We start from the raw sequence: 25088 nt of genomic DNA on the forward strand, positions 1-25088 counted from the left end.
GAGTGGCATGGGGCAACTCTCCCAGCTCAAGTGCCCCTCCTAGCAGCGGCCCCAAAAGCCAGCGAGTCCCTCAGACAGGAAGACAAAGGAAGGCTCAGGGCCGAGTGGTGACGGGGTGGGTGGGGGCAGCGACTCGCGTGAGCTCGGGGACGTGAGAACGTAGCCCCCGCCCCCTTCTCCGCCCCCATCCTCGAGAAAGGCGGAGCCGCCAGGCAGCCCTCAGAGAGGTCTCCCCGCGGTGCAAAGCAGCCGGCCCCAAGCGGCTGCACACATCCAGGCACGGGCGGCGACGGGACGGTACAGTGGGGGAGGGGCGAGGCAGGGGGGCGGAGCCGGCGGCCGAAGAAAGGCCGGGCGGCCGGGAGGGGCGTGGCCTGTGCAGAGAGGGCGGGGCCGCGGGGCGGGGCGGAGCCAGCCGGTCCCGGGCTGCCTGAGACAGTCACTATCCTGACGGCGGCGGCGGCAGCGGCGGCGGTTGGCCAGTGGGGGTTGGGAGGAGCACGGCGGAGCTGCTGGGGCAGCTGGAACTGGCAGTTGCCGGGGGCCAAGAGGAGGATCTGGAGCCGGGAGCGTTCTCCGGGCCGGGCGGAGGAGGCGGCTGCAGTGAGAGTTCAGGGAGCGCTGGCGGCGGTGGCTTCTCAGCAAAGCAAGTGTCTGAGACTGAGACTCCGCAGCGGCGGCGGCGGCGGCAGCAGCCCGGACCGAGGTAACCGAGGGGCGGCGGCTGCAGCGGCGGTGGAAACGAGGCCCCACCCTCAGGTCGGAATCTCGGGGGCTGTGGCTGGGCTCGGACCTCACCCACCCACCCACCCTTTTCAGCCCTGGGCTCCAGACCCGACTTCTAGCGTCGTTCCGCCGCGGGCCGGGCGGGGGCGGGAGCAGCGCTCGGGGTTGGGGGCGCGGAGCTGGACACCGACCCGAAGCGACCCCACATCTAGGATTGGCGAGGACGTCGGGCACCCCTTCCCCCTTCAGAGGACACACCCCGATCTCGGGGCGGGGCGGGTGTCTAGGCGTTCCCAGCCTTCTGGAAGGAAGACCTCAGTGTGGAGGCTGCACCTCTGTCCGTGGCCTCTCCGAGGTGGCCCTCCTGTGGCTCCTTGGGGCCACTGAACCCGAAGGAGGTTCCTGTCGCTGGGAATCCCGGAGTTCCTTTTGTCTATCAGCTGAAACTAGAGGCCGGAACTGTAGGCAAACACCCACCAGCCCAAGCCATCTATTCCTTATCCCTTTCCTGCCTGGAAGGAATTCTCCCCGGCAGCCTTTTCTCTGGCCACAGTAGTAGATTTCATGCCTCACCCCCTCTCCGAAACCATCCTCTTTGGCGCAGAGGAAAGAAGGATTCGCGTAGTACTTGTGTTTGGATTTTATCATTCATGTAAGCTCACCCCCTTCCCCTTTTTCTTTTTAACCCGTTCCCATCCAGCCGCAACCCTGATAATCACCCGCTAGATTTTGCAAACTATCAACAAAGGACTGTGGCCAGTCAAGTCAACAGAGCCCTTTGACTGGCTGGTCTGTGCAAGTTCATAGAGCTTCCCTACCTGGCGCTATTTTGCCAAGCTTGTCGGAAAGACCTTTTTGGCTAGAGTTAAGGATGGTACTGCATGTGCCTAAAGTCTTTATTTCTCCTTTCTATAGTGAGGTTTTAAAAATCCAGGGTAACTTGATTCAAATGTAGCTGTTTGGGAAGCCTAACTATAGAGAAAGGAAAATGTAATTATGATTTTGGTGTAGTTATCCAACTTTTTGAAAGTGCCAGAGATGAAGTGTATGAGTTTTTGAGATTACTGTAACTGGATAATTGTATTTTTTGACAAATAAGCTTTTTATCATGTGATATTTTGCACGAAGGTATTTTTGTTTTATTTTAGTTGCTAGTGGGAATTATTGATTACCTAGACATCTTAAACGCAGAAACTTGTGAACAGGTTCATTAAGGATCTATCTTGAAAAATGCATTTTATGAATGCTTTGAATTAAGAAGATGTTAACAGTGGTTTGCCATTTTTGCCACATAAGAGACAGTAATCTGAAACAGTTCCCTCTCTGGCAGTTGTCCAGATACCTAAAACCTGTAGGGTCTAGTACTTTGACTATCCTTCAACAAGAAGTATAGCACTAACAATCTACTGTGTAAATGTAATCCCTTTGATAGCATTTAACTGTAATGGACACGTTTTTCTGCATCTAATTTTCAGATACAGAGTTAACGCTGGAAATCTGGAGAAGCATTTTATACAAATTGAAAGATTGGGCTTTCTCTTCAGTTTTCCAGATGTATTGTCTCATCTGCATACTTGAAATATCCACAATCACATAAACTCCAGATGTAACCATGGAGTTACGCGACCCGTCAAGATATAGGAAAAGTGTGGTCAAGGTTCGGAACCAGGCAGTTTTCCACCAGTTCAACAATTAATATAAACATATATTCTCTGCTGATTATCAGGAATAAAGAGCCAAATAAAGTCACGCACATTCTGTTGGCAGATGGACTCTGTGGCTGTTGAATTTTACTGTAACTGGTTACTCTGCCATTCAAACTCAACTTAATATGCAAGTTCCGTCCAAAAGGATGTAAAGACCTGTGTTGATGTACCCAGATGCTAGCAAATGTTGATGGTAAGAAACCTATTATGACTAATCCTTGGGAAGAGAAAGTCTGCAAAATGGCTCAAACGAGTTTACTGCAGGGGAAGCAGTTTTACTGTAGGGAGTGGGTTTTCCACAAGCTTCAGCATTGCCTCCAGGAGAAGACTAACTGCTGTAACAGTGCTGTCAACACACCACCCCTTGTAATAAATTCTGGGAATAATGCTAGTGTTGTCTCTGGGAAAGGAGCTGCCTGGGGTGTATTATTGGTAGGAGGGCCTGGCAGTGGCAAGACAGCCTTATGCACTGAACTCTTGTGGCCAAGTTCACCTACAAGCTTGCAGAGAGGTTTACATCGCCAGGCGTTGGCCTTTCATTTCTGCAAAGCGCAGGACTCTGATACTTTGTGTGTTGGAGGGTTTATTAGAGGTCTGGTTGCTCAGATCTGCCGTAGCGGACTACTCCAAGGATATGAGGACAAACTAAGGGATCCAGCAGTTCAAAGCCTCCTACAGCCCGGGGAATGTGAGAGAAACCCAGCGGAAGCATTTAAAAGGTAACAAATAAGTCATGGTCATGGTGTTCTGTTTCTTTGAAAAAATTAAAGGTTTTTTTTTTTTTTTTCTTTGGTGTTTTGTATTGTTTCTTAACTTTGCCAGTACTTTGACTCTAATTGTGTATTTGGGGATAATCTGTGGTTGTGAAACACTTGTATACTTTGAGTGTTGAAGGAAACAGAATTTAAGCTTTGGATTGTAGGGATATTAATTAAAAGTATATCTTTTACTTGTTTAATAACAGAGTGTGAAGCACTGAAGAAACAGAGAGGTATGATATTCTTGCAGACTTTTTAACATGTGAGTGCCATCCAGTAAAACTCAGGGCAAATCTGTTTTCTTCTGCTGTCAGCCATCAAAATCAGGGTCAGAACTGTTAGATCATTTTGAAATTAATGAGCCGATCTGTTAGGCAATACCTGTATCACAAATTTGAGATGCCAAGCTTGATGGACAGTGTTCAGTATGGAATAATCAATAATGCAAACCTGAATATTAAACTCTACTTTTTAAGAGTTTTAAGTGTGCATAAACAAATCTTTTCCTCTTACTACTTTTTCTGGAGATACTGTCACTCATTGAAGAGCTGAATTTTCATTTCCAATAAGTAATTTCATAAACTGTGGATTTATTGAAATCTTAGAAACTGTTTCAAAAAGCTTAATCTAAGTTGAACTTAGTCTAACTAAAGTATGTAATTATGTAGTTTGATTGAAATTAGTTAAATAAGTTATGTAAATTTTTAATACTTTAAAATATTTAAAATCAAGTCTGATAACTGTATATTTTTGATATATTCTGATCATGAGCAAATCTTTCTCTATAGTAGCAGAGATTTTCTTTAAAAAGATCCTTCTACTCAGATTGTTTTTCTATATTTTTACCCCACTGGGTGAATTTTAGTTACTAATTGAAGGTGAATAAGGAGCAGATACAGCTGTGTATAAAACCACATCAGTATTGATTTTCTGATTGACAGAAGGATCTAATCATTTTGTATTTCCAGTCTATACTTGGTGAGGGAAAGTCTAGTATTTCTACTTGTACCATTCTGGTACTCTTAAAGTTTTCTACTGGGTCTTTCAAAAACTTGGGTCACTTTCTTTTTCACTTAAGTAATGAATCAGTGGGCTTCCAAGTGGCTCAGTGGTAAAGAATCTGCCTGCCAATGTAGAAAACACAGGAGACACAGGTTCAATCCCTGGGCCAGGAAAATACCCTGGAAGAGGAAATGGCAACCTACTCCAGTATTGTTGCCTGGAGAGTCCCATGGACTGAGGAGCCTGGCAGGCTGCAGTCCATGCAGTTGCAAAGAGTTAGACATGACTGAGACTGAGCTTGCACAATGATGATTGAGTCATTAAATAAACTAGGTAACCCCTTGATATTGGAAAAGCTGTTTTCGATAATTGGTAGAGCTGCATGTTTCTTTGAGACTGTGAAGCAGTAATATAACCATCGTCAAATGCAGACATGAGAACACACTTAAAAGTTAAAAAGATAGTTTTACATAGTCTATGACATTAGATGATCTAGACCTCTGCTTTTGGACAAATAGTTAAGATTTTATTGTGGGTTTTACTGGTGTTTGGTTGACTTGTTAAATAAATCCTTTGGAGAATTTTAATAGGCATATATTTTATTTAGGCAGGGATAGATGTAATTCAACAAGTAGACAATGGAGCAAAAGGTCATTATTTTCAAAGAGTAAAACAATATTTTGGGGGAGACAGAGATGGATGTAGTTAATCATAACATTATGGGATATAAAATATAAACAAAGAAAAGTAATTATTTTTTTCATTTTTGACAAAAACAATCTCCCAAACCAGGTTGTGTATTGTTACTTTCTAACATCTAACACTTGATAATTAATATTGATGACTTCATATATTTATGTGTGAAATAATTTAAATAGAAATAGAAATTTGATATAGTTCTTCACAGATCCATAAAACTGGGGAAATTTCAGAGTGATTCGGTAATGGATGCTTTTTATCCTCTTTTCTTCAGTTTTACTTCCTAATTTTTTATCCCTATTTTTTTACCCTTAATGATACTGGATACAATATGCAATGCTGCAAACTAACTTCTTACATGGAGTCACATAGCCAAGAAGTAACTTGTTAATAATCAGTTTTTTGAAATCACATTTTCTTCATGATTAAAAAACTGAAAGTAACTTCATGTTTAGTTAAATACTGCTACTTTCTTTTTTTTCTGACATAGTAGAGTATACTCAGTTGATTCTGATATTTAGTTGTCAAGAAATTTCTTCTGACATCCATTCATTCGTTCTTATAGCAAATGTTTATTGAGAGCTTTTTGTATTTTAAGCACAGTTCAGCTACAGATATTTATTGAGAACTGTCTCTGTGTTAGGTAGAATTCAGCTATAGATAAATTAATGAATAGAACAGACAAAATACACTGTCTTCGTGGAGTTTTAAGTTGTTAATGCTAACATTTATTTCTATAAAAAATAACACTTTGGGTAAATACTTGCTGTTGTATAGATGCAGCACACATTTTAACACTGATGGAACCGGATCATCCATTAAAGGGAATGATGAATGAAGGCACATTAATTTCTTATTTTTGTTCTTTTCCATTTTTCTTTCTTCACAGGTTAAAGTGCAAAGCTGTTGTTACTACTCTTAGAATATATATATTTCTTCTATTTCTATTGATGGAACTAAGATGACAACCGTTAGGTTTTTACTTGTTTAGAGAACCAAACGCTGATTTATTTCATTCTGCCTCCCGTTTCAGGCTTATATGGGAAAACTTGGCATTTTCTGTTGAACTGACTTCTCTAGAGTTAGCGGTAGAGTTTCCTAGTAGTCCTTTAACCGTAAAACATATTCCAGTTGTTTTTGACCAAAGGATCAAGTTAAGGAATGAGGGAGGGGTTAGTGGCTTTAGATCTTGTGATTGGTTCAGAAGCACAATGAAAGATGGTTATTGTTTCAACCAGAAAACTTCTTTCTGAACCTTACTGTCATGGTCCTTGACACCCCTCCCTCCCACCCCGCTCCCTCCCCGCCCCTCGCCCAAGGCTAGGGTCTTTTTGGAGAGATAGATGGATGTGGAGTGGAAGTACAAAACTGTGTTCCTAGTGGATATTATTTTCTTTTATTTCTGATTAACAATAGGCAAGGCCAGATGTGAACTTTCTGTGTGATGTCAGTTTTCCAAGTTGGGTAAAAAGATTTTGTTCTTTGTAATGTTGATAGTAGTAGTAGTGTTCGTCGCTCAGTGGTGTCCGACTCTTTGCAACCCCATGGACTGTAGCCCACCAGGCTCCTCTGTCCATGGGATTCTCCAGGCAAGAATACTGGAGTGGGTTGCCATTCCCTTCTCTGGGGGATCTTCCCAACCCAGGGGTCAAATCTGGGTCTCAAATCTGGGTCTCCTGCATCACAGGCAGATTCTTTACCATCTGAGCTACAGGTAATGTTGATAGGAATTATTAAACATCTTCAGTGGTAACCTCAGATTAAGTATAAATGGAATAAAGTTGTGATGAAGAATTAAGGATGAACAACTCTAAACTTTGAGAGTTTAGCAGAAAAATTTTATGAAAAGTGGTGAAAGGTAACAATGGCTTGTTAGAAAAAGATTGGGAGCTAGAAGACTGGACTCTGACATTTGTTCCTTATGTTGAATAGGAATCCTTGAATAGTGGAATTTTCTTTCTAATTTTTTTTTATCTCCTCCTTAAACATTTTATACTTCTTCCCTTATTGGTCTTCAGATTCTTAACTTCTTTTGTAATTACTTATGCATACATGGTTTGTTATCTCCTCTATTAGGCATGTTTTTTCATAACATTATTCATGGCTGATTAATATCTTATGTTTATGACAGCACTTTGAACAGCATTTTGCATATTGTAAGTGCTATATGAGTGTTGTTTGAGTGAGTGAATATTGCTACTTACCTATCTAGAATATGTTTGAACCTGATTGAAGGACAGCTGAAGCTCTTGCATAAGAAAGGAAATTGAAATGTTACATCATTTAGGTGAGTGTTAAATGCAGACCAGACTGGTATCAGATCAGATCAGTCACTCAGTCATGTCTCACTCTTTGCGACCCCATGAATTGTACCACGCCAGGCCTCCCTGTCCATCACCAACTCCCAGAGTTCACTCAGACTCACATCCATCGAGTCAGTGATGCCATCCAGCCATCTCATCCTCTGTCGTCCCCTTCTCCTCCTGCCCCCAATCCCTCCCAGCATCAGAGTCTTTTCCAATGAGTCAACTCTTCGCATGAGGTGGCCAAAGTACTGGAGTTTCAGCTTTAGCATCATTCCTTCCAAAGAAATCCCAGGGCTGATCTCCTTCAGAATGGACTGGTTGGATCTCCTTGCAGTCCAAGGGACTCTCAAGAGTCTTCTCCAACACCACAGTTCCAAAGCATCAATTCTTCGGTGCTCAGCCTTCTTCACAGTCCAGCTCTCACATCCATACATGACCACAGGAAAAACCATAGCCTTGACTAGACGAACCTTTGTTGGCAAAGTAATGTCTCTGCTTTTGAATATGCTATCTAGGTTGGTCATAACTTTCCTTCCAAGGAGTAAGCGTCTTTTAATTTCATGGCTGCAGTCACCATCTGCAGTGATTTTGGAGCCCAAAAAAATAAAGTCTGACACTGTTTCCACTGTTTCCCCATCTATTTCCCATGAAGTGATGGGACCGGATGCCATAATCTTCGTTTTCTGAATGTTGAGCTTTAAGCCAACTTTTTCACTCTCCACTTTCACTTTCATCAAGAGGCTTTTGAGTTCCTCTTCACTTTCTGCCATAAGGGTGGTGTCACCTGCACATCTGAGGTTATTGATATTTCTCCCGGCAATCTTGATTCCAGCTTGTGTTTCTTCCAGTCCAGCATTTCTCATGATGTACTCTGCATATAAGTTAAATAAGCAGGGTGACAATATACAGCCTGACGTACTCCTTTTCCTATTTGGAATCAGTCTGTTGTCAGCTCAGGCAGCTCAGGTGGTCTGGTATTCCATCTCTTGAAGAATTTTCCACAGTTTATTGTGATCCACACAGTCAAAGGCTTTGGCATAGTCAATAAAGCAGAAATAGATGTTTTTCTGGAACTCTCTTGCTTTTTCCATGATCCAGCGGATGTTGGCAATTTGATCTCTGGTTCCTCTTCCTTTTCTAAAACCAGCTTGAATATCAGGAAGTTCACGGTTCACATATTGCTGAAGGCTGGCTTGGAGAATTTTGAACATTACTAGCGTGTGAGATGAGTGCAATTGTGTGGTAGTTTGAGCATTCTTTGGCATTGCCTTTCTTTGGGATTGGAATGAAAACTGACCTTTTCCAGTCCTGTGGCCACTGCTGAGTTTTCCAAATTTGCTGGCATATTGAGTGCAGCACTTTCTCAGCATCATCTTTCAGGATTTGGAATAGCTCAACTGGAATTCTGTCACCTCCACAAGCTTTGTTCGTAGTGATGCTGTCAAAGGCCCACTTGACTTCACATTCCAGGATGTCTGGCTCTAGGTCAGTGATCACACCATCGTGGTTATCTGGGTTGTGAAGGCTGGTATAGTGATTATTAATTTATTAACCTGATGTCTGCTCTTTAGCATGTGTGACTATGGCATTGGTCCAGATAGTTTTACATGGCCAGATGTCTATCTTCTGTCTCAAGTGACTCCAAGTATTTTTGGCAAACTCAACAAAGGGGCAAAGGACAGAATGGGACTGGAGTGTGGTCTTCCTTCTTACCCTCAGTTGTAGGGTATTTTCAGGGCAAAATAGTTCCTTTCCATTATCTGTTTTTTATATCTAAGACTACTTATACTCTTAACTAACACTGTTAACTATTAAGTCTGATCTCTACATATTTACAGAAAGATGTTTAAGCCTAAGAGTTTCTGAATCCACTTTTAATCTATCTTTAGCCTTAGATCATATATGTTAGTAATTTTTTTTCATTATTAGTGCTTTCTTCTATTCAGAATCCTCTGTCTGACTGTGTTCTTTGATGGGGCTTTCTCTAGGTTCTCTCTGGCTGTCCAACAAAGCCTCTTTATGTCATCTCCATTTGTTTATACACTCCTTCAATAATTTACTTACATGGCTACCAATGCTTATGTCTAACATAATAGCAATCCAGTCTACATCAACAACCTTTCTGTTCATTCTGATCAACATATCTTTTCACTGGAGTGTCCCTCATCTACCTTCCTCTGTTCAACCCGTCATCTCTTTTAGCATTTCTATTCATTGACACTAATTTATTTCTTAAACAAAAAGTCAGCACCTGCTGTGTGCCAGATGTGTGCTAATGTGCAGATAACAGGACTGAAGTGGTGAATTAAACAGGACACTGAAAAGTGGGGAGACATACATTGAACAAATAATCACAAAAAAATGCAGCTTTGCTAAGTGCTGAGAAGGAGGGACACAGGCCAGTAAGAAAACATAAAATATAAGGCTTGATTGTTATCTAAGTTGCTCCATAGTTACGCTTATTTTCTAAACCCTTTCTATTTAAAAGTATGATCATGAGATCAACAATATTGGCATAACCTGGGAGGTTATTATAAAAGCAGAATCTTAAATTACTGAAGTGATCTGCCTTTTAAAAAGATTTCTAGGTGAATTCTGTGCACATTGAAGTTTGAGAAGCACTGTTCAGGGTAGATACTAGAGTTTTCTTTTGACTTTTCTGTTATCTTTTTTTATTCCATGGTATGTCATCTTTTTCTTGGAATGGTTCTTAAATTCTTTTACCCTAATCTAGAATTTTTGTTCATCACCTCCTAGGTGCTCCACTTAATCTTAGCATCTCTGTATTGTGATTCCTTTTGGTAATGGCCAATTAACCAAAGTAAAACAGTGCTTTCTTTAGGTCATTCCTCTGAGCCTGTGATAATGTAAACAACAAATTTAAATTTGTCTACTTGACTTTAAAAGTTCTTTACGATTTGGTTCTGTTCCATCTAAAGTATGTATTATGTTTCCAGACTTCACCAGAACACATTAAGCTATTTATTCTTTCAGGAAATATTTTTAAGCTTATGAGACAATGTTAAAGTTGATAAGAGATATGAATAAGAATATTCTCATTTTTCTTATTGTTTAATGAGATCTTAATGTACTTAGTAAGAATATGGACCTTTTGTTTGTTATATGTTGCAGATTTTTTTAGTTTTAACTTTGATTTTAGCAATTTTGCTTAAATGAATTCTATACAATGAAATGGTTTGATTTTATAAAGTAAAATAAGTAAACACTCTTCTTGCCTTAAAAAAATCTTTGAAGTGTATTCTGATTGGTTGCCTGTCTTTATTCTCTAGTTATTTTACTACTTTCTTTGTGTTAGTGTGTTAGTCTCTCAGTTGTGTCTGACTCTTTGCAACCCCATGGACTGTGGCCCACGAGGCTCCTCTGTCAATGGCATTTCCCAGGCAAGGATGCTGGAATAGGTTGCAATTTCCTTCTCCAGGGGATCTTCCCCACTCAGGGATCAAACCGTGGTCTCCTGCGTTGCAGGCAGATTCTTTAGCTTCTGAGCCACCAGGAAAGTCCTGTCTTTGACTATACTATATATAATTGTTTTAAATTTCAAACCAACTTCTCTTTCATGTTATCTTAATTTCAGAAATATCTCTATCATTTTCTTTTCTACAACATATGTAATGTAACTAAATGCTGTCCTCAGATGCTTGGTCGTATCCAACTCTTTGCGACCTGATGGACTGTAGCCTACCATGCTCCTCTGTCACTGGATTCTCCAGGCAAGAATACAGGAGTGGGTTGCCATTTCCAGGGATCTTCCTGACCCAAGGGTTGAACCCACTTCTCTTACGTCTCCTGCATTGGCAGGTGGATTCTTTACCACAGGTGGCACCCAGGAAGCCCGGTGTAGCTAAATAATCTTTGATAATAATGTAAAATTTGAAAATGTTCATATAATTACTTAATGAAAATAAGAATTAATTAAGAGAATTATATCTTATTTGTGGTTATCTTGAAAAACAATTTGGAATGTTTCAAGAACTTGTAACCTTTTAACAGTTGTGACTCCAGAAGTGAATACGTAGATATTGCCGTGGATTGAATTATTTGCTTTTGTTCTTCTCTCTAGGTATCCTTGGTCTTTCCCACATGATATTGCAGTGCTTCTGGGTCCTTCTCTGCCTTTTAATTTTGGGTCAGCCATGTGATATGGGGGATGTTAGTAGACGTGATCCAAACAGAGACTTAGCACGTGCACATGTGATTGGGCTGCTCCTCTTTGAGGCTCAGCACCTTGAGGAGGATATGTTCTGGCCAGCTAGTTGGTCCCAAGAGGATGAGAGGGATGTGGTACAAACCTGACCCAACTCAAAGCTTGACTCTTAAGTCTGGAATACAACAAATATACAGACACAGGACAAAGTATAAATGATTGTTATTTTAAGCTCCTGAGTTCTGAGGTGGTTGTGGTATACCTCTCTTGTGGAAAAAACTAACAATCCAAAAATTAAGGAAATGATATTTCAAATAGGAAATCATTAATTTTCATAAAAAATCTGAGCATCCTCATTGATCCCCCAATTTCACTCCTCCCCTTCCCCGATTCTGTCAGCTACTTTTGTTCTGTTTCCAAGATAAATAACTCAATTTTTCTTCATCGCCATTGCTGCTACTCCCATATCCCTTGCAGTGATGTCCTAACTGGTCTGCTCCTTGCTGCTGTTATCCCTCTTATCTTCACAGATTAATTAAGGGTATCAAATCTTGTTATTTCTCTGCTTAAAACTTGCAGATAGCTATTGCTTTTCATAAATAAATAAAATTATTTATTTATAATAAATTCTAAGCTTTACATGGTCTGGTCCTTGCCTAGCCATTGACTTTGACCTGTACTGTTCTCAGCCTTGTTATTTGTTCATCATCCGCATTGACCTTATTATTATTCTATAATAGGTCACATTCTGGCCAACAGATGTCTGTATGGCCACTTACTCTGATATCACTTAGGTGTACCAGTTTTAATGTTTCCTCCTTGCAGAGTTACCTTTGTCCAGTGAGTCGCCCCAGCCAGTCATTTTCTTAAATTACATCATCCCACTTTGCTTTCTTTTTGTCTTAATTTTCAGTGTCTATCATGGTTGGGAATTATTTTGTGCATACTTTGACTTTCTAGCTAGCTTCTGGAATGAGCAGAGTACTTGTTTGTCTTGTGCCTTTATATGTCTAGGGCTTAGAATATAGTAAAGACTCATTACTTCCTGAATTAATAATCTTGTCACATTGATAATTTGCTCTGAACATATTCAGCTTTGAAATATTCTGTTTTCCTGTGGAATCATCTGTACATATAGATAAAATAGTTATAGATGAAAAGTATTTAAAACCAGCATTTTGATGACTTTATATTAGTGTCTTTTACAATTCATGTTGAAATTAATTTTTATCAAATGGAAACTTTTTAATAACATCAGATTTATGTTACGTCATGTGAGTGATGTGATGTCACCTCTTGCCTCTCTTCTATAAATCCATAGTTTCAACTTGAAACTCTTATCATTCTTTCAGACATTGTCATTTAAAATTCATATTCACTTAGAAAGGAGAAAAAAACTTTTGCAATTTAAATCTCAGTTAATATGTTTGTTAAGTTGCTACTTTAGGGAGAGAAGCAACTTGCAAAATGGTGGACTTCACAGGAATTGAAAGGTAAACAATAATGGTACTAAAAAGGAAGAAATCGTTGTAGAAAGTAAATTATAGAGGAAATGATACATTGCTCCTATCCCCAAAGCTTCAGTTATACAGGAAAATTAATAAAATAGAGAGACAAACATGCATGTACCTATTCATTTTGCCACATTTACTCTAAATCTGAGTTTTCTGTTTCTTTTAAAAAAAGATAATCCACATTTAAAGCCACTGAAGTATCCCATTCTAATTCTAATTTAGGTGACCCCCAGGTGTCCCATCTGTGAATTTACTTGTTATGCATATGTAGTTTGACTAGTTTATATACATGGGGAGATATATATGTATTTATACATACTTGTTACCTGCTTTAGTTCTGTACATTTGTAGTTCCACATCGGCAATTCTCAAACATTTTTATTCTAGGTCCTCTCTATACTCTTAAAAATTATTGAGTACCACAAAGAATTTGTTTATGTGGATTATGTCTGTGTATCAATATTTGTTTATTTGAAATTTAAACTAATATTTAATATATATTAACATATTTAATAGTAATGAATCTTATACATTAACATAATATTTTAATGAAAGAATAACTGAATTGCCCATGACAAAAGGAAACAATACACATAGCAGCATTGTTTTACATAGTTTTGCAAATCTTTTTAATATTAGGCTTAATAAAAGACAGCTGGACTATCATGGTTATGTTTCTGCATGCAGCTTCTGGAAAAGTCCATTTATCCTTGAGAAAAAACAAGAGTGAAAAAGGCAAATAACATTTTAGTTTTATGATGACCCTGATTAGGGACTTCTGCTGCTGCTGCTGCTAAGTCGTTTCAGTCGTATCCGACTCTGTGCGACCCCATAGACGGCAGCCCACCAGGCTCCCCTGTCCCTGGGATTCTCCCGGCAAGAATACTTGAGTGGGTTGCCATTTTCTTCTCCAATGCATGAAGGTGAAAAGTGAAAGTGAAGTTGCTCAGTCCTGTCCCACTCTGAGCGACCCCATGGACTGTAGCCTACCGAGCTCCTCTGTCCATGGGATTTTCCAGGCAAGAGTACTGGAGTGGGGTGCCATTGCCTTCTCTGTAGGGACTTCTAGGGATCCCATACTATACTTTGAAAAACTTTGTTCTGTATAAATAGTATTGTGTTGCTAGTACTAACCTGCAATATTTTCTCTGTAATATTGTTTTTTGTTTGTTTGTTTAGCCATGTTGTTACATGTGGATCTACATGGTTCACTTTACAGTACATGACCATGCATGCCAAGTCACTTCAGTTTTGTCCAACTCTTTGTGACCTTTTGGACTGTAGCCCAACAGGCTCCTCTGTCTATGAGATTCTCCAGGCAAGAACATTGGAGTGGGTTGCTGTGCCCTCCTCCAGGGGATCTTTCCCACCCAGGAATGGAACCCATGTCTTTTAGGTCTCCTGAGTTGGCAGGCAGGTTCTTTACCACTAGCACTACCTGGCAAATCCACTCTCCAGTATATAATTTCATTTTTTATACTATAATTCATTTATTGTCATGTTGATACTCGTTTAAGATGTATTCAACTTTTTAACTTTGCAAAACAGTTAAGAACATTCTTGGGTATTCTAGCGTGCATAGATTAAGAATAAAGAAATGAAGGGTAATTCCAAGTTGAATTAAATACTCAAGTATTAAGTGAAATTTTGGGTCTTAAGGTGTGTATACCCATCTTCAATTTGGAGATAGTACCAACTACTCTTTAAAATTACATCAGTTTATACTCTTCTAAGAGTGTATAATTTGAGTTTCCATTACTCTACCAGATCTCCAACACTTGCCATATTTTCAGAGTTCTTTATGTGTTGGAAGGTGAATGTGAAACAATATCTTATTATTTTAAATATCCTTGATCCCGTGCCTTGTCATTCTGCTTGTGTAATTTTTGTTTTGAAATGTACAAAATGAATATAATATCAGTCTTTTCATGATTTCCTTTATAGTTTGGCCTTTTGGGGTCTTAAAATTTAAAAACTTGTTTTCTACTTGATTGTTCTAGTAGTATTTGTTGAATGGCTCATCTTTCACTATTGATTTTAATACTACTGCAGTCAGATACACACACATTCCTGTATTTCTGAGTTCCCTATTCAACTTTGGTTTATTCATTCCTTTGTTGTTTTATCAAATATGTATTAGATAGCAGGAATGTACCAGGTGCGTTCTTAATACTGGGTTATATTAGTTAAAATGTGGCAAGTATCATTTGTATTTATTGAGCTTTTATTTTGAGGGTTGGCGTGAGTAGTTGGCAGAAAAGTGGAAAGTTAAGAAGACAGTATATAATATACAGCATATCACTAGATAATAGGTGGTATGTGGAAAATCAAAACAAAGTAAGGATGATAGGAGTGATATGCTGAGTAGGTTGGGGCCAAAGAGTTGCTTTTTATATAGGGAAAGTTAGGGCATTCTGTAGGAAGTATCCAGACTGAGGAAGATTCCAAGTGCAAAGTCCTTCGGTGGGAACTGGCTTGGTATTATCCAAGAAAAACAAAGGGAAACCAAGAGACAAGTAGAGGCGTAGTTAGAAGCCACATAATACATGGACTTGGAGGCCATTATAAGGATAGTCACTTTTACTTTGAGGAGATGAGAAGACATTAAGTCTTTTAAACAGAGTAGTAAAACATCATATGATTTATGGTTTTAAAGGGTCACACTAGCTACCGTGTTAAGAACTGGGGTGGTAAACACGCAGGCAAGGAAACCAGTAAGTGACTAGTGCAGCAGTTAAGGCTGAGAGATAATACTTGGACTTTGGTGAAGTGGTGGAGGTAGTGAGCAGTGTTTAAATAATTTTTATCTAAGAAGCAAGGTCAGTAGTTGGGAGTGAACTTTGAGAAGAGGAAAGTGTAAAATAGTCCTCTAGGCAAGTGGGGTATGGATGGCTTAGTGCTTCTCCAAGTGTGGTGTAGGCCCCTGCAAGGTCAACTTCTTTAAAAAAACAATACTAACACACAATGCTATATTTGTTTTTTCACTCTCATTCTCTGAGGGTATGGTGAGGGCCACATGAGAGACTGAGTGCATAAATATTCTGACTGAGATTTTTATTAGGATCACATTGAATTTTAGATTAATTTGTGGAAATTGACCTGTTTGCAATGTTGAATCCCCTAATCTATGAATATGGTACATCTCAACTTACTTAGATTTTTTTTTTTTTCCAATTTTCCTCAGCAGTGTATTATAGTTTCCAGTATATAGGTCTAGTACATCTTGGATTGGATTTATTTTCAACTGTTTGATTTTTTTTTGTACTATTGTAAATAATATTATTTGTAAATACTATTTTATGTGTTTTTTAAAACGTTAGTGTGTAGGGATTCAAATGATTTTTATATATTGACATTGTCACAAAGTAGTCTTGTGCAGTCCACTCATTAATTGTTATTCTCTAATGACTTTCACTTTAGAAGTATATTTCCAATTGGTACAGAGTTAGAGGTTTAGAAGGTGTGTGGGGGTGTGTGTGTGTGTGTGTGTGTGTGTGCGTGCGTGCACATGCACGTATTTCCTTCAGCATTTTAAAGATACCTTTCAGTTCAGTCAGTTCAGTCGCTCAGTTGTGTCCGACTCTTTGCGACCCCATGAATCGAAGCATGCCAGGCCTCCCTGTTCATCACCAACTCCCGGAGTTCACTCAGACTCACGTCCATTGGGTCAGTGATGCCATCCAGCCATCTCACCCTCTGTCGTCCCCTTCTCCTCCTGTCCCCAATCCCTCCCAGCATCAGAGTCTTTTCCAGTGGGTCAACTCTTCGCATGAGGTGGCCAAAGTACCGGAGTTTCACCTTTAGCATCATTCCTTCCAAAAAAATCCCAGGACTGATCTCCTTCAGAATGGACTGGTTGGATCTCCTTGCAGTCCAAGGGACTTTCAAGAGTCTTCTCCAACACCACAGTTCAAAAGCATCAATTCTTTGGCGCTCAGCCTTCTTCACAGTCCAACTCTCACATCCATACATGACCACAGGAAAAACCATAGCCTTAACTAGACAGACCTTTGTTGGCAAAGTAATGTCTCTGCTTTTGAATATGCTATCTGCAGTGATTTTGGAGCCCAAAAAAATAAAATCTGACACTGTTTCCCCGTCTATTTCCCATGAAGTGATGGGACCGGATGCCATGATCTTCATTTTCTGAATGTTGAGCTTTAAGCCAACTTTTTCACTCTCCACTTTCACTTTCATCAAGAGGCTTTTTAGTTCCTCTTCACTTTCTGCCATAAGGGTGGTGTCATCTGCATATCTGAGGTTATTGATATTTCTCCTGGCAATCTTGATTCCAGCTTGCATTTCTTCCAGCCCAGCGTTTCTCATGATGTACTCTGCATATAAGTTAAATAAACAGGGTGACAATATACAGCCCTAACCAACTCCTTTTCCTATTTGGAACCAGTCTGTTGTTCCATGTCCAGTTCTAACTGTTGCTTCCTGACCTGCGTATAGATTTCTCAAGAGTCAGGTCAGGTGGTCTGCTATTCCCATCTCTTTCACAACTTTCCACAGTTTATCATGATCCACAGTTTATCATGATCCACACAGTCAAAGGCTTTGGCATAGTCAATAAAGCAGAAATAGATGTTTTTCTGGAACTCTCTTGCTTTTTCCATGATCCAGCGGATGTTGACAATTTGATCTCTGGTTCCTCTTCCTTTTCTAAAACCAGCTTAAACATCAGGAAGTTCACGGTTCACATATTGCTGAAGCCTGGCTTGGAGAATTTTGAGCATTCCTTTTCTAGCATGTGAGATGAGTGCAATTGTGCGGTAGTTTGAGCATTCTTTGGCATTGCCTTTCTTTGGGATTGGAATGAAAACTGACCTTTTCCAGTCCTGTGGCCATATGTCTTATACATCTTCATTTCTGTTGAAAAGTTTCTTGAAGACTTGTTTTTGCTTCTTTGATAATGCCTTCTCTCTTTTTTTGTTTCCTTTTAAGATTTTCTGTATCTGTGATTTTTTCTTTGTTTTTTGGTAGACTTTGTCTTGCGTAAGTGTGGTTTCTTGGTAGTTTTTCTGTTTTTGGATTTACTGAGTTTCCTAAATCTGTGGATTGATTTTTTTCATTAGTTTTAGAAAAGTCTCATCTATTTACTTCGAGCTGATTCTTTTTCTTTGCAGACCACAGTTGTGTGTAAGTTGTACCTTTCAAATGCATTCCTCATGTATTTTCCACACTACTCTGTTCTAGCCTTCTTTTCTCAGGTTTGGGTATTTTCTTTTGGCCTTTATTTTGAATTTGTTAATTTCATCTTCCATTGTTTTCATGATGGTGTTGAATATACCCAAAGAATTTCTGACATCAAATACATACAGTTTTTTGTTCTAAAGTGGAATTTTAGTTCTTTGTTTTTATAGATTCTGAGTTTTTTTGGTTGAAATTCTTCATCTTTTATCCACTTTTTTCCTAATCTGTTTTCTTTAATATTTTAATTATGGTTAGTTTAGTCTATGCTAACAATAGTATCTATTTGAATCTGTATTTATTGTTTCTTTTTCCTCTGAATTCCCAATCACATATTTCTGCCCTTTTTCTGTCTGATAATTTTTGATTGTATGTCAGATAGTGTGTCAAATGCTGTAGAGTTCCAGACAGTATCTTTCATCAGAGAAGATTTGCTTTTTTCTCATTTGGGCAGAGAGTGAGGGGCTGCTGTAAATAGAGCTTGAGCTGGGCTGAGGCTCCTTTGAAGTCTTACTGAGACAGCTAGTTTATTTCTGTCATTTTGGTGTGGACCTTCTCAGCTTTTGATTGAGAGCTCCAAAAGGACTGTTGATAATTCACTTCTTCCCCAAGAAGTATCCATTTAGTTTTTTGACTTCCTGCCCTTTATACCTTCAAATTCTAACAAACGTCTTGAAGAAGGTGAGTTTTGTGTTTAAAGCAAATTCCCTCCCTTTGGTAGAATTTTGTCTTCAGCTACAGACTGTGGGGGACTTTTAGACACAGTCATCCTAGTTCCCCAACCCAGAATTTAGCAGAGATACCTTGGAGAAAACAGCCTGTTGTTAGGGACACTTCAGATTTGACTCTGCTCTCTAAAAGAGAAATGTCTGGTCCCTATAAAAGTTGGGGTGATGTTGTTTCTTTGGCAGAGTCCCTCAGGGTGGCCCAAGTCTGATTCTTGGTCCATACCTAAAATCGCTACATGCCCCAAATCAGTAAGTGACCCCTTAGAGGAAATCAGCAGGTGGCTTCTTTTTGTTTTGTTCCTTTTGGATGAATCCTGTCCTCTGGAGCTCTAATTCATTTTGCTCTCTTGCTTCAACAACCTTCTCATGTCTTTACAAATGTAAATTTTGTAATGGATAACATTATTTTCTAGCTGTTGCAGTGGGAATTTTGGGCTGCTGCCACCTACTGCATTTTATCTGGCAGTGAAAGTCCCTATGAGGAAAATTTCTCTGGTTCTCTCCTGTTTTACTTGATTTGTGCCTTTGCTTGTTAAGTAACTTCTTTTTAAAACAAATAAAATAATCTTTTATTTATCTGAACATCACAGATTGGTTTTCTTTAAATTCTTTGTTAGTTTTGTAAGTTACTTTCATTTGGACATGAACCCATATTCTGATTGTTCCATTTGCTGCTTTCTTTCAAAGTGCTAAGAATTTTGTAATTTTTTCACTCTCCTTTTTGAATCACCATTTCTACCTCTGTTCTCCTTGCTGTAATTGCTGATTGCCCCCACCACTCCCTACCATCAGTGCAGTCTAGGATGATGGTCAATAATTGAGATATGAAGCTCCTACTCCAAGCCTGTTCAAGTGATTTCGTAGATTTAGTCACTGACCCATGATCTTTTTAGGTTCAATTCCTGTCTCCGTGGAGGCTGATTTTTTGCCCTCCCTGCTGCTTCTTAAAAGCCATAGCCCTAGGCGGTAGTCTGTGCTTTTTGTTTCCTTCTTTCATTATTCATGGGAAGAGCCCCTCTTCCAGCCCCTAGTTTCAGTGAGTCCGAGTCCTATCAGTAGAGGCAGGAGAACTTGTCACAGTTTTTACTTCCACCATCTAATCTCCGGGCTGCCATTGCAGACTTGTTTGACAGGTTGAAGTTTTAGGCTCATTTAGGCTCACAGCATTTTGCTTCTTTTCTGTGTCTGATACTTTGAAATGTTTATTTTTGACTCTGGTATTTTCCTTTTTTATTTTTGTTTTAATATTTCATAATTCCCTGCTGTATTTTAGCTAATGGAGAAACAGTTCATGAAGTCCCTACAATATCCTGGTCAATGTTAGAGAGAAATTTCACCCTATATTTTGGCTAAAGTCCTGACCTGATTTTAATTATCAATTATACTCGTGAGATTTTTTAATAATATATAACATGTGATCCCTAACTGGTTTGAGATATCAATTATACCGAATTCCACATTTTCACATGCTTTAATTTTTTGGAGGGTAATTTCATTTCTAAAAGAAGATAGGGAACAACCTAAGTGTGCATTGATTTAGATGAATGGATAAAGAAATTGTGATACACACACATATACATAATTCAGCCATAGAAAATATTTGTGGCAACATGAATGGATCCTGAGGACATTATGCTGAATGAAATAACTCAGACACAGAAAGACAAATATTGTATGTTTTCACTTATATTCAGAATCTAAAAACCAAACTCATTGAAATACAAATAATCAGATTTGTAGTTCCCAGAAGCAGGGATTAGGAGTTGGGGGCATTAGATGAAAGTGGTCAGAAGATAAAAACTTCCCGTTATAAGATAGATAGGTCCTGGGAGTGTACATGCAGCATGGTGACTGCAGTTAGCAATAATGTATATTTGAAAGATGCTAAGAGGATAGATTTTAAAGTTCTCATCACAAGGCAAAAAAAAAAATTATAACTGTGAGATAATGGGTGTTAACTGATCTTACTGTGGTAACATTTTGCAGTATGTACGTACATGTGTTATAGTCCTTAAACTTATAAAATGTAGTATGTCAAGTATATATCTTAATGAAACTGGAGAAAAAGAAAAGAAAGAATGTGGGTCTGTTTTCTTAAGGCAAGATATATTAAGTAAGAATTATTAGTGATTTAGTTTTTCTACTTCACATGCTTTTAAAACATTTATTTTAAAGCATAGCCTTTTGAAAGAATTTAATATTTCATTAATAAAATGACAGGCTGGTATGTCAGCATTGTACTTCCAGATGATTTTGGAAAGGTGCTAGGCATATAGGATTAACCATCTAGGTAAACTTAAAATGTATAATATTTTGATGACAATTTCACCAGGTGGTACTAAAATTTTATTTATTTTTATTTTTTTAGATTTGGCTATGTTGGGTCTTCGTTGTTGCATGCGAGCTTTCTCCAGTTGCAGCGAGTGGGGCTACTCTTGGTTGCAGTGTTCCAGCTTCTCTTTGTAGTGGCTTCTGTTGTGGACAAGAGGCTCCAGGGTGTGTGGGCTTCAGTACTTGTGGCTTGAGGGCTCTAGAGCACGGGCTCAGTAGTTGTGGTGCACAGGCCTAGTTGCCTCGTGGCATGTGGGATCTTCCCGGACCAGGGATCAAACTGGTCTCCCCTGCATTGGCAGGTGGATGCTTAACCAAGGGATCATGAGAGAAGCCTAGTAGTAAGATCTTAGACTTCAGAATTCAAAATGAGTAATTTAGTAATATTGTGTATAATTTTTTAGGTTGAAAAAAACTTTCCTTTCTCAATTGAATTATCTTTGCAACACTGGAAAACCAGCTTCCTATATTTACACTGGTCTGTATTTAACTTAATGTGTCATTATGGTATTCTGCAAATACCATACTATTTTTGTTTTTTTTTTTAACTTGTAAATTTCATTTTTTAGAGCATTTTTAGGTTCACTGCTTTCTTCTTAAGTGGAAAGTGCAGAGAGTTTCTGTTTATCCCCATACCTTCACAGACACATCCTGCATCACAGTGGTCTGTTTGTTATTACTGATGAATCTGCATCGACATATTATTGTCATCCAAAGTCCACAGTTGACATTAGGGTTCACTCTTGGTATTGTATATCCAGTTGGTTTTAAGAAATGTATAATGACATGTATTTACCATTACTGTATAGTTTTCTATGGTAAAACTACACAATATTTTACTGCTCTAAAAATCCTCTGTGCTCCGTCTACTCATCACTGCTTCCCTGTTCTCTGGCAACCTGTGAGCCTTCAACTTTTTCCAGTTTTGCCATTTCCAGAATATTTGACAGTCAGAAATTATATTGACTTTTTTCACTCGGTAATAAATTTTAAGATTCAGTTCCTGTCCAACTTTTCGTGACCTCATGGACCACAGCACGCCAGGCCTCCCTGTCCATCACCAACTCCTGGAATTCACACAAACTCATGTCCATTAGTTGGTGATGCCATCCAACCATCTCATCCTCTATTGTCCCCTTCTTCTCCCACCTTCAATCTTTCCCAGCATCAGGGTCTTTTCAAATGAGTCAGCTCTTCACATTGTGTGGCCAAAGTATTGGAGTTTCAGCTTCAACATCAGTCCTTCCAATGAACACGCAGGACTGATCTCCTTTAGGATGGACTGGTTGGATCTCCTTGCAGTCCAAGGGACTCTCAAGAGTCTTCTCCAACATCACAGTTCAAAACATCAATTCTTCGGCACTCTGCTTTCTTTATAGTCCAACTCTCACATCCATACTTGACTACTGGAAAAATCATAGCCTTGACTAGATGGACCTTTGTTGGCAAAGTAACGTCTCTGCTTTTTAATACGCTGTCTAGGTTTGTCATAGCTTTCCTTCCAAGGAGTAAGAGTCTTTTAATTTCAAGGTTGCACTCACCATCTGCAGTGATTTTGGAGCCCCAAAAATAAAGTCAGCTACTGTTTCCACTGTTTCCCCATCTATTTGCCATGAGGTAATGGGACCAGATGCCATGTTCTTACGTTTCTGAATGTTGAGCTTTAAGTCAACTTTTTCATTCTTCTCTTTCACATTCATCAAGAGGCTCTTTAGTTCTTCACTTTCTGCCCTAAGGGTGGTGTCATCTGCATATCTGAGGTTATTGTTATTTCTCCCGGCCCAGCATTTCTCATGATATACTCTGAATGTAAGTTAAATAAACAGGGGGACAATACACGTACTCCTTTTCCTATTTGGAACCAGTCTATTGTTCCATGTCCAGTTGTAATTGTTGCTTTCTGACCTGCATACAGGTTTCTCAAGAGGCAGGTCAGGTGGTCTGGTATTCCCATCTCTTTCAGAATTTCCCACAGTTTATTGTGATCCACACAGTCAAAGGCTTTGGCATAGTCAATAAAGCAGAAGTAGATGTTTTTCTGGAACTCTCTTGCTTTTTCGATGATCAAGCGGATGTTGGCAATTTGATCTCTGGTTCCTCTGCCTTTTCTAAAACCAGCTTGAACATCTGGAAGTTCACGGTTCACGTATTGCTGAAGCTTGGCTTGGAGAATTTTGAGCATTATTTTACTAGTGTGTGAGATGAGTGCAATTGTGCGGTAGTTTGAGCATTCTTTGGCATTTCCTTTTTTGGGATTGGAATGAAAACTGACCTTTTCCAGCCCTGTGGCCACTGCTGAGTTTTCCAAATTTGCTGGCATATTGAGTGCAACACTTTCACAGCATCATCTTTCAGGATTTGGAATAGCTCAACTGGAATTCCATCACCTCCACTAGCTTTGTGATGCTTTCTAAGGCCCAGTTGACTTCACTTTCCAGTATGTCTGGCTCTAGGTGAGTGATCACACCATCGTGATTATCTGGGTAATGAAGATCTTTTTTGTACAGTTCTTCTGTATATTCTTGCCACCTGTTCTTAATATCTTCTGCTTCTGATAGGTTCATACCATTTCTGTCCTTTACTGAGCTCATCTTTGCATGAAAGGTTCCCAAGGTATCTCTAATTTTATTGAAGAGATCTCTAGTCTTTCCCATTCTGTTGTTTTCCTCTATTTCTTTGCATTGATCACTGAGGAAGGCTTTCTTATGTCTCCTTGCTCTTCTTTGGAACTCTGCATTCAAATAGGTATATCTTTCCTTTTCTCCTTTGCTTTTCACTTCCTTCCTTTTACAGATATTTGGAAGGCCTCCTCAGACAGCCATTTTGATTTTTTACATTTCTGTTTCTTGGGGATGGTCTTGATCCCTGTCTCCTGTACAGTGTCACAAACCTCCGTCCACAGTTCATCAGGCACTCTGTCTATCAGATGCAGTCCTGTAAGTCTATTTGTCACTTCTACTGTATAATCATAAGGGATTTGATTTAAGTCATACCTGAATGGTCTCGTGATTTTCTCTGCTTTTTTCAATTTAAGTCTGAATTTTGCAATAAGGAGTTTATGATCTGAGCCACAGTTAGCTCTCGATCTTGATTTTGCTGACTGTATAGAGCTTCTCCATCTTTGGCTGCAAAGAATATAATCAATATGATTTCGATGTTGGCCATCTGGTGATGTCATGTATAGAGTCTTCTCTTGTGTTGTTGGAAGAGAGGGTGTTTGCTATGACCAGTGCGTTCTCTTGGCCAAACTCTCTTAGCCTTTTCCCTGCTTCATTCTGTGCTCCAAGGTCAAATTGCCTGTTATTCCAGGTGTTTCGTGACCTTACTTTTGCATTCCAGTCCCCTATAATGAAAAGGGCATCTTTTGGGGGTGTTAGTTATAAACCGTTCAGCTTATGCTTCTTCAGTGTTACTGTTCAGGACATAGACTTGGATTACCGTCATATTGAATGGTTTGCCTTGGAAACGAACAGAGATCATTCTGTCATTTTTGAGACTACCTCCAAGTACTGCATTTCTGACACTTTTGTTGACTGTGATGGCTACTCCATTTTTTCTAAGGGATACTTGCCCACAGTAGTAGATAGGATGGTCATCTGAGTTAAATACACCCATTCCAGTCCATTTTAGTTTGCTGATTCCTAAAATGTTGATGATCACTCTTGCCATCTCCTCTTTGACCACTTCAAATTTCTTCAAATTTGCCTTGATTCATGAACCTAACATAATGACACCACCCTTATGGCAGAAAGTGAAGAGATACTACAAAGCCTCTTGATGAAAGTGAAAGAGGAGAGTGAAAAAGTTGGCTTAAAACTCAGCATTCAGAAAACTAAGATCATGGCATCTGGTCCCATCACTTCATGGGAAATAGATGGGGAAACAGTGGAAACAGTGGCTGACTTTATTTTTGGGGCTCCAAAATCACTGCAGATGGTGACTGCAGCCATGAAATTAAAA

At 39.3% G+C, this 25088-nt stretch overlaps 1 protein-coding gene across 2 annotated transcripts in view; it reads left to right on the top strand.

The window, feature by feature from the left end:
• The first annotated feature begins 428 nt into the window (after positions 1-428).
• The window catches only part of ANKRD50 (ankyrin repeat domain containing 50), a 40871-nt gene continuing 16211 nt past the window's right edge, over positions 429-25088 (top strand). Inside the window, exons 1-2 of one of the 2 annotated variants that reach the window (XM_019977754.2) lie at positions 429-759; positions 2202-3151. In XM_019977754.2, coding sequence (XP_019833313.1) covers positions 2607-3151 — 545 coding nt within the window. In that variant the 5' untranslated portion in view covers positions 429-759; positions 2202-2606. The remainder of the gene's footprint in view (positions 760-2201; positions 3152-25088) is intronic. The other variant, XM_019977753.2, reaches the window with a different exon arrangement.

This window comes from Bos indicus, chromosome 17 (assembly GCF_029378745.1).
Source record: "Bos indicus isolate NIAB-ARS_2022 breed Sahiwal x Tharparkar chromosome 17, NIAB-ARS_B.indTharparkar_mat_pri_1.0, whole genome shotgun sequence".
In the NCBI taxonomy this organism is placed as follows: Eukaryota; Metazoa; Chordata; class Mammalia; order Artiodactyla; family Bovidae; genus Bos; species Bos indicus.